Source organism: Takifugu flavidus, chromosome 7, assembly GCF_003711565.1.
Source record: "Takifugu flavidus isolate HTHZ2018 chromosome 7, ASM371156v2, whole genome shotgun sequence".
Taxonomy (NCBI): domain Eukaryota; kingdom Metazoa; phylum Chordata; class Actinopteri; order Tetraodontiformes; family Tetraodontidae; genus Takifugu; species Takifugu flavidus.
The window spans coordinates 1,783,531-1,800,015 of record NC_079526.1 but is presented as its reverse complement, the minus strand read 5'-3'; the positions used below and the strand labels follow the sequence as shown (position 1 = coordinate 1,800,015).

The window sequence follows — 16,485 nt, the reverse complement described above, 5'->3', positions numbered from 1 at the left end:
TTTTTTAATAAGCTATTAGACTCCGTGCTTGACGGATCTTTCTTGCTCAGAGGGATATCACTTACGTTCTATCTTTCATGCTTTATGTTATAAATCTGTCAGATATTCCACAGAACCAATCCATCACTATCATCTCCACAATAATTGTGCTTCCTGAACATTAGGAAGAGGGCCACTCTGCAGAACTGTGATTAATGTCACTGCTCTCCATTGTACCAGTCCATGGTCAAGTCGAGACAATAAGGGTTCTGGTAAAAAAGTAAAGAAAGCAAATATTTCTGGAATGATCTTGGTCAAAAAGAGGGGTTCAATTTGGTTTTGTGTTGACTTTGACCCCGCTGTGCCCTACGCGGTGGGCGTGGTTTGCCACAGGGGGGCGTTCTAGCTGAGAGAAAGGATCCGAGGCCCCGCCCACTCCGCTCCATGTAAACAAACACACACTGGGCATGCGTCACGGAAATAATGGACGCCTGTCTTTTCTACCCGGGCTGAGGATGTCTCTCTATCTACTGTACCAGCCGTGAGCAGAGAAAATAACAACTCTACAGCGTTTGGGCGTGTGTAAGTTAGCATCGGCCACTCGAGACTGAGTTTGTCGGAAAGTAGAAGCGACTGTGAGAAGTTTTTGCAGCAGAAACTGACGCTCAGCTAGTTAGCGGAGGCAGCCCCGTCGGATGGAGGTCCGATGCATACTTAACGATGTCTTTCACTCTGTTATTGTCCACTTTCTCCAGACTTGTATCCCCACATTAATACGCTGTTAACTTGTTAAGTCTAAATATTTGTTGTGTGTTACGCGCTTTTAGTTTCCAAGTCGGCGAGTACGCTTCCTTCCATTTAGCATGCTAGCTAGCGAACTAGCTAAATATTTCTTTCGAAAGAAATGAAAGGCTGTCAGCGAGCGGCTGTGTTCTGGGCGCGCTGCTGCTCCACTCACACATGTTTCAGCTCACTTTTACATGCTTATATCCCGCGCTGTGTTGGCATATTGGGCATTTTAAGTCCCCGCTGTCAGCGCGTTTGTTGCCCCATGAAAAGATTCCTCTGATGCCACATAATTACCGCGATCGTTAAAATGAGTGTTTACGGTGGAGCCGTTGGAAAATCTTCTGGAAAATCTTCATATCTGGAAGGAGCTGTGGGAGTCTGGAGGATGTGTGGAGTGCCTGGTTGATGTTTCAGAAACGGCCTTTTAGCAAAAGTCTCAGTTGTTGCCGTTACAAAGTTGTGCTGTGCGACAGGGACCAGGGCTGAGCGGTGACAGGTGCCCGAAAACGGGGCCACAGCCCGGGTGGGAAGAATCTGGTTAAACACCGGTGGCAGGAGAGGACCACAGGGCCAGAGACGAAAGAAGACCTTTTTGAGTGTCGCCATAGTTGCGCCTTCCCTAATATTCACACATTTACAGCATGTTTACTACCATGTCCGGAGACAAAACTGTTGAAATGAGTAAAGTTTTAAAATGATGCAAATTGTATCATCATCATCATCACCATCGCCATCATCTCCTCTGTTGTTTAGACTAAGTGAACATTGCCAGGATGACCACAGACACACCGTCTCAGAGCGTGGGCTCCAGGGTGATGACTTTCACACCATCCAAGGAGGAGTTCAAGGACTTTAACCAGTACATCGCATATATGGAGTCACAAGGAGCCCACCGAGCTGGGATGGCCAGAGTGAGTCCCTGGGCCTGCTCCAGACTTTTGTTTGACCTGTGTTTTACACAGCAGCACTTTCATGTGTTTGAAATGTTAGAAGAACAATAGTTTTTATTTTGATTTATACAGCTGTGAGTTTTTGAACCTGCAACATATATAACTGGTGTAATATTATTTCTGCTTTAAGAACTTGTTTTTAACTTCAGGTAACCTTTTGAGTCACATGTCTGTTGCCCTAAGCGTCACTTCACCTTGTTTTTGACCTTACAGGTGATTCCACCAAAAGGATGGAAGCCCAGAAAAACATATGATGACATCGACGACCTTGTAATTCCTGCTCCCATTCAGCAGGTGGTCACTGGCCAGTCAGGCCTGTTCACCCAGTACAACATTCAGAAGAAACCAATGACTGTTAAAGAGTTCCGCAAAACCTCCAACATGGACAAGTGAGTGTCAGAAACACACTTTTGAAGCAAAGCTTCTTGTGTGTGTGTCTATTTGCTGGTATAATTTGCAGTGAAATTGACTTTGTCAATACGCTGATTGATAGCTATTGATAATAAAAATACTATTACACAAAGTAGGAGTTATGTAATAACAGAGTGGATCATTATGATGATTCTGATATTTTAGCAGCTGTATCTCCTCTTATATATTTGTATGTAGTTGTGATGATATTTAAAGTGGTCACTGAGCATTTCCCTGAGGCCTCCAGCTATGTTTTGCAGGCAGATTAAGGGATTGTTTGTAGTATGTTTAAGTTTTGCAGTCTTCACTATTCATGTCATGACTCCAATAATCAGATATCACGGAGGTCTGTCGGGTAAAGATAATGCACAGAGCCATGTGATGGAGGATGATGTAACGGCAGCAGGGAGAGGCACCTGGCCTGTCTTCTCTGTCATTTCTCCCTCTGTTCTTTGTCATCTTGTCTTGAATATCCTCATCGCAGGTTCTGCAATCCTCGGTATGCTGACTTTGATGAGCTGGAGAGGAAGTTTTGGAAGAACCTGACATTCAATCCGCCGCTTTACGGGGCCGATGTCAGCGGAACTCTGTATGATGCAGTGAGTAGTAACGCAGTATCTCTGCAGCCGTGGACCTGGTAAATTGATTTAGCTGAGCGTTTTACGTCTACTAAATAAACCCGATAAACGGACTGAAACATATAAATTGGGTCTTTAGATTGTTGTGATTCTGAATTACATGTAAGCATCAGATCTGATTGTTGGGATGATCTGATTACATTCTGGTGCTTGTGTGGTCCTGTAAACAGCCCATATTGACTGTTATTCCTCCTCTGTAGGATGTAACTGAGTGGAATATCGGCCATCTTAACACCATTCTGGACACCGTCGAGAACGAGAGTGGGATCAAAATCAAGGGGGTCAACACTCCTTACCTGTATTTTGGCATGTGGAAAAGTGCCTTTGCCTGGCACACAGAGGACATGGATCTGTACAGCATCAACTTCCTGCACTTTGGAGAACCAAAGTCTTGGTACGCTCAGTCACACACTCGCGCGCATCTATCGGGGGGACGCGACCGCTTCACAAGCGACTGCTGCAGGTTGAGGAACACATTTAAAAACACACCCATCGCAGTGCAGAGGACAAATCCACGTAAACATTCACCTGTTATTACAGCAGAGCAATATGTCTGTGTTGAAACTTTTAAAACACGGAAATATTGACCTGTCCTCTCCGGATCAGACAGGAAGGAGAGGGGACGAGGAAAACGCACGGCCATTACCCAACATAGCAAACAACAGCAAAGTCAAATGTACTGTTACTATCATTAGAATGAGGATGATCTTAATAACGCTAACGGTATCAAAGTATTAAAAGTGATATTCTGAATATCCTGCTTATTCTTGAGTTTTAAAATAAAATCTGCATCAGCCACCAATAATGTCGGGGCCTCGCTCTGTCGCTGGTCTCGTTACCACCATCCCTTGTGTTCACGTGTTCTTTAGGTATATTGTCCCACCAGAACATGGGAAAAGACTGGAACGGCTCGCCAAGGGTAGGAGCTCTTCTGATACTCATAATAACCTCATTGTCTTTCATTTTCTTTCACAATCGATTAGAAGTAGCTTCAGTTTATTTATAAGAGGGGCTAAAGTGCTTTTTCTGTTGAAGGACTCTGCATTGTGTTAAACTTTATTCTATTTATGTGTTTAAAGTGTGTCATAGAGCACAGAGCTTAAGTTCTTTCACTAATGATGCGGATGTTTTGGCAGGTTTCTTTCCAGGAAATGCACAAAGCTGTGAAGCCTTCCTGCGTCACAAGATGACATTAATTTCACCTTCGATCCTGAAAAAGTACAGCATACCGTTTGAGAAGGTACATATCTCAGGAATCTAGTTTTTTACAACTCATAACCTCGAGACAGTTAGTAAAGTCACATCTTCAGATCCATAAAGGGGAAGGAACACTGTCCTGTTTTGAACTCCATGGCTGTTACTTGTCCAGGTGACGCAGGAGGCGGGCCAGTTCATTGTCACGTTCCCATTTGGCTATCACGCTGGTTTCAACCATGGATTCAACTGTGCTGAGTCAACCAATTTCGCCACTCAGAGATGGATCGATTATGGCAAACAAGCCACACTGGTATCTCCACCTTCGCTCTAAACCTGTGTGAATGCCAATATTGTCTTTAATCACATGCATTTCTGCAGGTTAAAGTGGTTTATGAGACAAGCCATGTTTTGAAGTTGTACAGGCAGTTACAGCAAACATTGAATTAAAGTTTCGGCGGTCGCTTTCTTTCAGTGTTCATGCCGTCAAGACATGGTGAAGATTTCTATGGATGTGTTTGTGCTCAAGTACCAGCCTGACCGTTACAAACTGTGGAAAGCAGGGAAAGACAACACTGCCATCGACCACTCCAAACCCACACCGGAGGCTGCCAAGTTTCTCCAAGATAACAAAAGTCAGAGTCCGGCTGAAGATGAACCTGAGGTCACGAGTTCTACCCAGGAAGAGAAAAGGTCTCTCCATTTCTACACTATCCTTTATTTTCTTTATAAACTGGCCTGTACGTTCTCACATTGTTGGTAGCCATGTTTTCATCCACCTCTTCCTTGTTTTAGCTCTAAACCTCAGGCTGGGACAAAACGTCAACTAGACGTGATCAAAGTGTGCGAGGAAGTCAAAGTTGATCCCACCATGAACAGCAGCACAGAGGTGGAGCCAAAGAGGGCCAAGGTATCAACCCAGGAGTCTCCCAGTAAACCTCCAGACAAACCAGACACTGGTATGTGTGGTTTGTACCTACAGGCTCCTGTTACATGTGGGGTTAAACGGTTATTGGAATAAGGTCGATGTATCGAGTTGCTCTGTTGTTGAGGTGGTTTTGATAAGATATTGAGGGAAGAAAGAATGAGAAATTCTGCAGACTGCTGCCCGGTTTTGTTATGTACATCTGGGGTTGCTTTTGTTGTTCTTAGATCCAATGAACGTCCTGCCAGAGCCCAAGACAGAAAAACACACCAAGCTGGAGCCTAAACCACAGCCCAAAGTCAGTTCAAGAAAAACAACCAACAGTCCCTCAAAAAAAGACAAGAACAGCTCAACATCCACCTGTGAAACCCGTGAGGCCGCTGAGCGTCGGGTGGCGTCTGAGGAGGCGACCAGCCCAGACAAGTGTCAGCCATCCAGCCGCTTCAGCCATGAGCACAAGGTCTTCCAGAGGACTCTGAGTCCTGCAGATGTCCTGCACGTCCACAGCTATGCCAAAGGAGATTATGGAGAAGGAGAAATCCAGTCCAAGGAGGACAGGAGCGAGAGCTGTGTGATTAAGACAGAGAGAGACAAACGTCTGAGCAAATCGGTAAATGTCATATTTCATACCAGCAGTGCTGAGACATTATTCACCAGTCTAACAACCACAGGCTGCTTCCTTAGCTACAGTTTACACTCTCTGGTTCACACAGGACCAGGTTTGCAGATGTGTCTTTCAGGAACTAGCACTAATTCATACTTCTTCCCTCCAGCAGGGGGCAGAAGAGGCGACCACAGATAAAGAAGCAGAGGGGGACCTCGGTCAGCTGCCGGGCCATCACCCTCTCATTAAGGACGGGATGAGTGATGAAGGTTTGTGCCTCAACAGTGTACATAACAAGGCGTTATCATCGCTATTCAAAAAGGACAAGTGTCACACTCAAGGGTGATTAACTGTGGTTGCAGAGACTCCTCAGGAGCCTTCTATAGCTGAGGAGGGCTGTCTGGATGGGGAGAGCTGGGCTAAACCCCTGGCCCACCTGTGGCAGGACAAACCTGCCAACCTGAAGAAGGAGCGGGAGTACAATCAGCGCATGTGCTCTAGGCCCCCTTACTGCTCCATCTGTACACTCTTCCACACACACCAGCAGGTAAACACACAAGATCAATAACCTCATTTGTAAGCTTTCATGTCCCAATTTGTGCCATCTGAAGTAGTTTGACAGTAGTTTTGATTACATAGACATTCATATTCATATTGATGTGGCAACAGATTCACACATTTGTACGCTCTCACCGTTGTTTGTCTGTATTGGTGCATTTGTGCTCCTATTCAAGCCTAAACAGCTTAGAATCAATAACCTTGAAGCAGTGATTTTTAAACAAACATGGAAAAAGTGTTCAACATGACAGTTCCTTTAAGCTCCAGACACCTCAGTGGAGCCTGTAACCACAATTTGAGGGAAGGCTGATATCCCCTGTTCTGTCCTGCCGCCAGACTAAATGTAGGACCACCGGGGAGAGTCCAGTCGTAGTGGACAGAGGTCGGATGCGGACCAAACCACTGATCCCAGAGATGTGTTTCGCCACCACTACAGAGGAAGACTCTGAGTCTGAGAAGCCACCTGCCACGCCTTATCTAGAGGAAGATGGAACCAGCCTGCTCGTCAGCTGCTCCACCTGCAGCATCCGTGTTCACTCCAGTCAGTCTTAAACCCAACTCCATTGTTGCATTAACAATGCCATCCTTTGTCATTGTCCAGTTCATTGTTATTCAGCTACGTCTAACGGCCCGTGGGGGGGTCAGAGACGGCCGACCCAGAGCTGGATCACCACTGTCGGCGTCACTAAACGCTGTCACTGCGTCTGTGTGTCGCTGTGTTTCAGGCTGTTACGGTGTGGATCCAGCCACGGTCAGCAAGGATTGGAAGTGTGTGCGCTGCAAGGCTAACGCCATGACTGAAGTCAGTCCTCACTATTTATGTCTCTTAGTCCCCACTTGACTCAGCTTTCATTGATGTCCGTCCGTTTCGTTCCAGAATTGCTGTTTATGTTCCCTGAGGGGCGGAGCTTTGCAGAAAGCCAACAACAACAAGTAACTATTTCCTGAGACAAAGCAAATATCTGCAAACCTTTAAACGCACATGTGTCACCTGTGAAAATATAGGCCATTATTATCTCCACACTAGTTCAGCCAGTGGATCCACCTTATCTTATGGCCTTTAAGACCACAAATATTCAGACAAATTAGCTTTTCTTGCTCTTTCAATGGTGGTTGAGGTGAACGGCTGCATCAGGACAAGATGTTTTGGTCTCAAATGAACCTTGTAAAGGTTGTAAACTAAATGTGGTGCCGTGTGTGTCCTGCAGGTGGGTCCATGTGCTGTGTGCTGTGGCTGTGTTGGAGGCCCGTTTTGTCAATGTCACTGAAAGAAGTCCTGTGGATTTAAGTGGAATTCCTTTGCAGAGATTTAAACTGGTACGTTCAAATAACAGGTTCACACACAGGTAAGGCCCTGCTAACTGATCCATACACTGACACAACCAACCTGTTTATTTTGCTAACCAGGTGGTGTCTTTTTCCTGTGCAAGTTTGGCTTCATCTTTGGCTTTTTCTTCTTCGTAATATTAATATTGGTGCAAATAGCCCACTAACTTTTTATGTTTTTTTTTTTAAAATTATCTGTGCATATAATGAAAGCTTTCATTCTCTTGTTTAGTAACCTTTTCATCAATATTAATTGTTGGCCTTAGTAACATTAAACTGGACTAAAATGTAATAAAGAATTCGTTTAAAAAGTGATAATTACAGACTCTACCGAGGGACTCACTGGGACAAACTCAAAATCAATAAAGTGTAGTAAATTCCATTTATTTTTACAAACAAAAGACGGAAATCGAAATATAATTATTATATATTCTCGTCTTCTTAACCCCTTTAACCCTCTTGGGCTCACGGGGACAGTCCACACTGGGTGAAAGCAGGTCCCCCCTGGATGAGTCCCCAGTTCATTGCAGCGCCTTGTATGAGCATATGTGGGTTTGGTACCTTGCTCAAGGGTTCCTCAGCACTGCTCTGAAGGTGTTCTGGCACCTCCCCCTACTACCAGAACACCTTCCATGGTTTGTCTGCCCTGGGGCCAACAACCTTCTGCTCCTCAGCCCAGTTCCCAACAGACTGACCTACCAGCACCGTTGCATTAAATTGAAAATTCTTCAGAAGAATCCATGTGTCCATTCCGTGTGACCGTGATTGGACCCCCGGTTGAGTAATAATAGATCTATTATCAATGACTGAATGAGGTAGTTTTTGTGTGATACTCAAGGGGGCGCCGGAGCCCAAGGTGTTTCAGGATCATGTACCGCTGCTTTTCCTTCCTCTCAGAAGTGCTACTATTGTAAGAAGCGGATGAAGAAGGCGTCTGGGTGCTGTGTGCAGTGCTCTCATGGCCGCTGCCCCACTGCCTACCACCCCACATGTGCCCAGGCTGCAGGCGTGCTCATGAGGCCCGATGAATGGCCGTTTGTTGTCCATGTGACCTGCTGTCGACACAAAAGTCCCACACAGATTGAGGTGGGTGTCGCATGGTGGTTCCTGACCAGCATCAACAGCAATCATCTGATGTCAAATATCAAAGCTGTTCCCGGAAGTGGACGACCTCTGTCTCGCTCTCATTCCAATGTGATCTTCTTAAATGTAATGATGATTTGATGCCTCCTGACAGCGAAACAAAGCCGCCATGAATGAGCTGACAGTGGGCCAGAAGGTGATCTGTAAACACAAGAATGGCCGTTACTACCAGTGTGACGTGGTGCAGCTGTCCAAAGAGACCTTTTATGAGGTCAACTTTGACGACGGCTCCTTCAGTGACAACCTCTTCCCTGAAGACATCGTGGTATTTCATTCCTTTACTCTGTCTTGATAATTCAGTGGTTTTGCTTTTTCACCTGCATTATTTTGTTTTAGCCCTTTTACATATTTGCTTCCTGTCAAATGTTACATCGAGTCCAGTTTATGCTACTGGGAGTAAAACCAGTGCTTCTGTTTTAGAATCGAGACTGTGCTCAGCTGGGACCCCCCCCCCAGGGGGAAGTGGTCCAGGTACGATGGACGGACGGTCTGGTCTATGGAGCCAAATTTGTGGCAGCTCATGCAGTGCACATGTACCTGGTAGGACTCTGATATTTAAGTGAAGAATCCTTTAACCTTCATCCTTAAGGACCTGTTAAAGTGGAACGTCCTCAGGATGACAGTGGGGGGGAAACCAGTTGATCTCCTGCTGAAAGTTTGCTCTCTTATAAAGAAAGTTACAGACTCTACTATTTATTTAATAATAGTAATTATCATCATGGACAAGATATCAGTCACATTTGCATAAAAGCGGACAATATAAACGTTCTAAACCAGGGGTGGGCAAATATTTTGATTCGTGGGCCACAATGGGTTCTAACATTTGACAAAGGGGCCGGACCAGGAGCAGATGGATGGATGGAGTGCTTTGGTAACCTCACCTCATTGGAGAAAAAATACACATCTTGGGATATGGAGAAAACATGTGCTTTAATTTCAAATGAAAATGAAGAGAAGCATTACAACAAAATATCTGACTTTGGAATGAGTCTTAAAACACTTAAAATCAAATAAATAAAATGTGCCTTTTTAAAAAAAATTAATAACCATTTCTATTTTAAAGCACTGAAAGTTCTGTTATCCTTCAGGATATCACCATCACTCTCCTCCTGACTGTCTTTTTTCTAGTGGGAAAACACCAGAATTGCAGTGAAAATATAACATTAACAAGGTTTATTCATTTAATTTTTCAAGTTTGGCGGGCCGGATTAAAACGTTTAACGGGCCGCATGTGGCCCCCGGGCCGTAGTTTGCCCATGCCTGTTCTAAACTGTTAAAATGTTGAAACTCTTGTTGGTGACCGGACAAATACTGTAGCTGCTCTGCGGGACTCCAGTATTCACCAAGAATCCTCGGACTAACGGAGCTCCGAGTGACGCCATTCTGGGAAACATCTTAGAATTCCTCGAAGCTTAAAGGGTTTTCTTACAATTTCCCCTTGGAAAGATAAAAAATATTCACAAAGTATGTGAGGCCTTCAGATGTTCCTCGTTCAGGAGCAGCTTCCGCTCTGGCTCTGGATCACAGCGGCATCCAAATCAGCCTGCTTTTACCAGGATGCCAGTAATCCGAGTCATGGCTGTAGTAAGATCACCAGCATGGCCAGTAAACACTACAGTAAACAGATCAATACTGTACAAGCATCAGGAGGAGATAAGTTCAAACATTCCGAGACTCTTTGTTGGGAATGTTTTGAGTAAGGAGCTGAGTAAGGAGCTGTGAGAGGATGGTGAATCCTGGTGAATACTCTCCGGGAGTCTTGGGTTGATTGTACACGGCCGGGTCACAGGAGCATTGGCGGGATCCAGAACTTTGAGCCGATATTGATTGAACACAATCAAATGCATGTTTATATTGTTATTCTGCCTTTTCCCATTATGGATGAAGAACCTTAGAACATGAAGAGCATTAGACACCGGTAGGTTCATTATAAGAGAGCAAAGTTCCAATAACTGCCAATCATCCGACCCCCGGGGGGGTAATCGGGGGTCCTCTTGGACCCAGTGAACGGTCTAAAATTTCTACTCCTGCAACAGCTACACCAACAGAAGTGTTTGCATCCTGAATTTGCATATTTCTGGAATGCAGGTGGAATTTGAAGACGGCTCACAGCTCACAGCCAAGAGAGATGACGTTTATACTCTGGATGAAGAACTTCCCAAAAGAGTCAAATCAAGACTGGTAAGAAGAGCGACGAGCCCTGCGGGGCTTCTGCTGCCTGAATATGGAACCTGCCAGACTTGTCATGTGTCCTAATGTTCTGTCTCTACAGTCTAAAGCATCAGACATGAGATTTGACGGCATCTTTGAGGAGAGAGAGATCATCCAGGACTCAAAGAGACAAAGAGTAATCAACTCACGCTACAGAGGGGACTACATAGAGCCTGTGATTTATAGAGCCATCATGGAGTGATGCCGTCTGCTCACTCACACACCAGCAGCACTGAAGGACTGAACCGTGTCCACTGTACCTTAACTTATCAGCTAACCACTGAGAGTGTAGCTCCAGACGACTTCCTGCAGAACCTCCAGGAGTGTTCTTTTTGCTTTCGTTTCCAGTTCCTGTGCTTCCCATTCACCCTCCTGGTTTTTGATTGATTTTGTGGTTTCGTTTGTGTGATCAAAAGTTCAAGACCTGTTATTTTAGCTTGTCTTTAGAAGTTCTCATGGTGCAGTGGTGTCCGCTGTGGCAGTATAAACCAATAGAAAGACAAGTTTACTGTGCCACACTCAGAGAGGAAAAGCTTTCACTCGACATTTCAGTAAAGCACAGGAGTGTGTAGCCAACTGTAAAGTCCGTTAGTGCCTCCTGTACGCTCAGAGTTCACACAAGTGTTTCAAGTCATTTAAATGGCTGAGTAATAACTAACAGCCTCAGTTTGAATTCTACTGACTAGTTTCCTTCCACGTCGTTACAGTAGCAATTCTTTAAATTATAAGAAATTAAACCTGAAAGTGATTTTCTCCTATTTACAATCCCAAGATTTTGCCTGAATAAAGAAGAATCAAAGGTTGCAGGAACTGTAGAGGTGACGTACATCTGATGGGTAGTTGGATTAAACAATCTGCTGACATGGCAGAACTCTTCCAGCCCTTCAATTGGAAATCCTACCCGAAGATCTCCAAGAATAATAATAGTAATGATAATAATAGTTGGACATAAAATACTAAGTGTTTAGGAAGAGAAAGTATAAAAGACAAATCTAATTTGGGACAACTATATTTGTAAAGAACAATATAAATCATAATTTAAATACATTGTCATATTTTTTACTCTCTTAGTAGATATTAAGGGTTATTTTAGCAAAGTTATGTTTCAGTGTTGGCAAAAGTTGGAATAACCTGAATTGAGTCGGAACCCTTTGTTACACTTCTTAAGCTTTCTGCATATTTTGAAAGGTCCAATGTTGAATACTATTAATAGCACTGAATAGAAACTAAAACAGCCACACCGGCAGAAGAAATAATACACAGACTTTTTACATTTTTCTAGAAATTCAACCTTTTACTCAGAATCCAGGATTTTGTGGATCAGAAGTAACCTTGCTCTTATTTTAAAACGTTTAGACCTTGACAATCAAAATTTCTTCTTGAAGCTTTTTAAGGATCCATTAACTCCCTGTCAAGATTACAGTTTATTTATTTTTATGATGAAATTATAGAAAATTGCTGCCATCCTTTCCACTCCGTGTTGAAACATGGACACAGATGATTCTTGCTGACTGACGGTTCCTTCCATGGGACCGAGGCCAGAACCCGGACCTCCAGCTGCATGTTTGATGGGCCACGCGTCAGCTGACCTGTTGATTCCCTCACATGCTTGAAAAAAGTAACGGTCCAGTTAGAACCTCCTGGCTGGGGTCTAAATGTGTTCTGTCTGTTGACTTCCATCTTCTTGATGGGTTTGTTTAGTCTTGTCCGAGTCACAGAACCAGCTTAGACATGGGAGTTGTCTCTGGATGGATCCAGGTCCAGATCTCGTCACACTCCTCCCCACCTGGTCAGGTCCTATGAGCAATGCTGATTTTCCAGCCTTTTCCAGTTCATCGCGCCGGTTTTTAAACGCATAATGGAGAATAACTTTATTTTAGTCATAAAGTCTATAGATAGTTGTACAGAGGGAGGGTGTTTTCTATTGTGTCGTTTTGTAAAACATGTTTTATGTGTATTTTTACACACATGACATTTACATCTGGTGTGAAGTGTAAATGTCTATTCTATTTGAAGATGTTGGACCAGTTGCCGTCTCCACCTGATGAACAATGAGCTTCAATGGTCATTCAGACATTTTGTAAAATGTTGGTCGCAGTAAAGAACTTTGCTCTTGTCTTTTGTTTCTTTGTTTACGCTGTCTTTTAATCGTTGACGCTTCTATACCATGCTGGCAGTAGGTGGAGTGACTGAGTAGCTGTGGTCTTCAGCCCAGTCTTTTCTGTCCTCCCAGGCAGACACCTGACATCCTAGATAACTTCTTAAAAACTGGGTAGGAGAGAAAACCAAGCTGATGGACCAGGAGTCAGAGAACTAGAGGTCAGACAGGTTATCTGTCTGCCGCTAGGACTGTTTTTTTCAAGACTGTACAGCAACAGGGGACAGTTACAATCAGTCAGAGTAGGTTTTACACGACAACTACACACACACCCATAGACAACAGGTCATATAAAAGCAGGAGGAAAAAGAGATGGGAGGAAGAGGAGGAGTTCTTTGAAGGATAAGATCACCAAGACCACGACGCATCCTTAGGCATCAAAGAAGATCATGACCCCAGGACCTGAAACACCTGCCACGAAGAGAGGCAACCCTGGAACCATAGAGGAGGAACTGCCGAAGATTATATGACTTTTCCAAGGAGGGAGGAAAGTGCCCTTAGTAATAACGCTCTTAAACCTCCACTACAAAGAAAACAATAGAACAGGTATGTTGAATCACAAATGAATGTATTCACGTGCTAAATTCAGTCTTTCTACACTGAAAAAGAGAAATGTTAGACATTTCTATAGTGTTTGGTGGATATCATGATGTTTTTTCATGCAAAATAGATTTGTAGTTGAAAATACAATAGAGCTACTTAATTTGATGGATTTAGTGGAGTTCATTTTTACCCCTAAGACAGCCAGAGTGTGCAGGAGCAGGAAGTTAAGACCACACAAAGGCTAAAATGAGAGTGAACGTAGAGCTGTACGAAGGCTTTCGGGATCCCTGAGAGCGCTCACCTGCACTGCTGTGTTTCCCAGTGCGTGAGAAACCCCAGACCAGTTCACTTACTGGCTTGATGGATGAGTTGACAGAGCATCACCCACACACACACACATGCAGCCCTCAGCCATCACGGCTTCACACAACAGCTTTAATTATGTGCTCAGAGATTCCAGATTGCAACCTGTTAAAACAACACCAAGGTTTTCTCAAGAGACGTCAAACACCCCAAGGCATCCTCCAGCCATTTAGGCTCTGATTCAGAGGCCAGACAGAGATGTTCCTGCTCTCATGGTGCTTCTGCTCTGCACCAGCGGAGCTCACCTGTAAGTTGCAACACAGGTATTATAAGGGTTTGCTTCTGTGTCAGAATATGTTGTGTTTTAATTTAAGTTTTTGTCAGATTTCCTCTAGATCCAAATGATTATGAGACAGGGATCAGTGGGGAAGTTTCCTATTGTAGTTTCATTTCTATGACATCAATTCCAAACTATTCATTGCATGAAGATGCTTTACACACCCCAGATCCAAAACCCCTTAGAGGGAACAATATAGTGTCCAATATAGTAACCTGGAGCAGAATCCAGCTCTTCTGGTGGGGGCAACAGATTTATATTTGATTCAGCAATAAAGTTCTAAATAAAATAACACTACAGAGAGAGAGAGCGAGAGAGAGAGAGAGAAGAAGCATTGCACAATGATGAGGCCAAGTGGTTAGAAAACTTAAGACATCTTAAACTTAAGACAAACCGCAGCGACCTCCTAGAGTAAGAACCAGTTACGTCACAGGAGAAGATGTCCAACAAAAAGCCTCAAGAATAAAGAGCTGGACAGGTCCTGATATGATCCACACGTACTGACTGAAGACACTGACTGCCCTACATGAACACTTGGTGGCCCACCCTGGCTGGTTAACCCAAGGCCGGATGTTCCTGAGCCCAAAGGATCTGCAGAATCGTGCAACGTCCTGCCTCAGTACAACATGGAAACTCCTGTCAGGCATCGCAGCAGCCAGGATAAGTGGGCACAAGGTTCACTACATGAGCAGGGCACAGAAAGGAATCAGTGAGGACTCCAGGGCTGAAAAGCACCAACTACTAGTTGCCAGAGCAGTCCCTGGAGACAAGAGAGCCAATGACTTGGCACCTGGATCAACAGGACTCTGAGAACCTTAATAAAATCTCCAGGGGGATCCAGAAGACCAATCTGGAGGCCATTGCACGGGTCATCCACAAGTACGACCAATTCCTTTTATTTTGTTACTTTTTGGGCTAGCTGGAAGAAAGATGGCTAACAGTGTGTTTGTCGGATTGCCATCAGCTCCTGCCTATCCAGGGGTCTGTGCTCCGGCTATTTTGGCCTCTATACTGTGCTGACGCCCTCAGGACTTACGATGGCACAATATATATCCAAAATTCCTTACCATTACTACCTGCTGAGTGCCCGTGCCCACACATCAGATGTCACCTGACCATTCACTCTCTTGTGTACTGCTTTCTCCAGCATTCATTTAGGACCTGAGATACTCCTCCCAGCGACGACTGATTGCTCTGCAGCTCCACCAAGAAAGTGAACATCCTAGATATTTGGCCATTGCGACGATCTAAACTTTCCATTTCTTCAAACTACCTTACAGCAAAGGTGTCGTTTTTGAACTGCAGGTCCTTCTCTAACAACACCATCATTTTGAATTACTTTAATACCCAGGGACATCTGGAATTACTGTTTTTATTTGCGACATATATTGACACAGGTGTATACTTTATACAATATTTAATTCAATTTTTATGCAGATGACTCCCAACTGTACATTCCACTTTAATCTTGCACCTCTATGCAGCCCCTTTTAAGCTGCTATCAGGAAGTTAAAACCTGGATGGCAAATAACTTCCTTCAGTTGAATGAAAGCCAAATTGAAATCATCATTGGCTTTAGCCCTACAAACTCTACAAATGTACTCCATGATAACCTTGGTCACTGACAGACCCCAGGAAGAACTGAGATCTCTGTCCAGAAATGTTAGGAATGCACCGTATACCCCTATACCTTGTGAGATCCTGCTGCTTGTGCTTATCTCTGAATATGCTTTGGTTAATGTCAAAATCAGTTTGGATTACCCGGAAACATGATGCTGTAAATCTTCTTAACCCTCTGCTCTATCAGCACATCTTCACAGCATCAGGGTCATATGGGTCCCATATTAACTACTCATTGAATACCTCATCTTTAGTCATACTCGGTTTGGACATGATGTCTTTCGTAATCACAGAAATCAAAGTTTGTGTGTGCCTGTGTGTGTGTGTGTTTGGGGGGGGGGGGGGGGGGGGTGTTTGCGCGGTACTTCAGTATCTTGACCTCGAGGTCATGGCTGCATGCTTATTTTAGTGTAAACCATCTCCGTCCATAAAAAGCATCAGTTTACTGACAGTAAAGCTTTTCATTGGGTTACTGTCTGTTATTCTAACCCCACTAAAGAAACAGCAGCTTTTCCCACTGTTGTGTAGAATTCTAATATGTGTTTGTTGTCATGTGGAGCCAACATTTTTCTTGTAAAGTTCTTTATTAATTGACTTCTCGTAGTTGGTAGGCAGAATTTGTATTTTTAATCTTGTGAAGAGGCTAAAGTTCAGAACAGAACTGGAATGTTTGCATACAGCATCTTTATTTTTTTTTTAAAAAAAACCTTCAGCAGTCACTGGTAATAAAGAAGGTTGTCTGGTCATGTGTGATGTTCAGATTAAAACAGAACCACATAAGGAAATCTCTGAAAAG

The 16,485-nt window shown here is 44.0% G+C and overlaps 1 protein-coding gene across 2 annotated transcripts; it reads left to right on the top strand.

Moving 5' to 3' along the window:
- Positions 1-408: 408 nt before the first annotated feature.
- Positions 409-12,844, top strand: kdm4aa (lysine (K)-specific demethylase 4A, genome duplicate a). 2 transcript variants are annotated; one of them, XM_057037162.1, is made up of 22 exons: positions 409-561; positions 1,522-1,679; positions 1,932-2,107; positions 2,614-2,728; positions 2,968-3,161; positions 3,637-3,686; positions 3,904-4,007; positions 4,137-4,274; positions 4,437-4,654; positions 4,757-4,920; positions 5,114-5,496; positions 5,663-5,759; positions 5,853-6,037; positions 6,385-6,589; positions 6,774-6,850; positions 6,926-6,981; positions 7,257-7,365; positions 8,272-8,460; positions 8,612-8,782; positions 8,938-9,057; positions 10,606-10,698; positions 10,790-12,844. In XM_057037162.1, the coding sequence occupies exons 2-22, from the start codon at positions 1,542-1,544 to the stop codon at positions 10,928-10,930; spliced, it is 3,123 nt and encodes a 1,040-aa protein (XP_056893142.1). In that variant the 5' UTR covers positions 409-561; positions 1,522-1,541; the 3' UTR covers positions 10,931-12,844. The 2 variants fall into 2 exon arrangements, with proteins under 2 accessions (XP_056893142.1, XP_056893141.1); XM_057037161.1 differs by having other exon boundaries at positions 5,660-5,759.
- Positions 12,845-16,485: the final 3,641 nt, after the last annotated feature.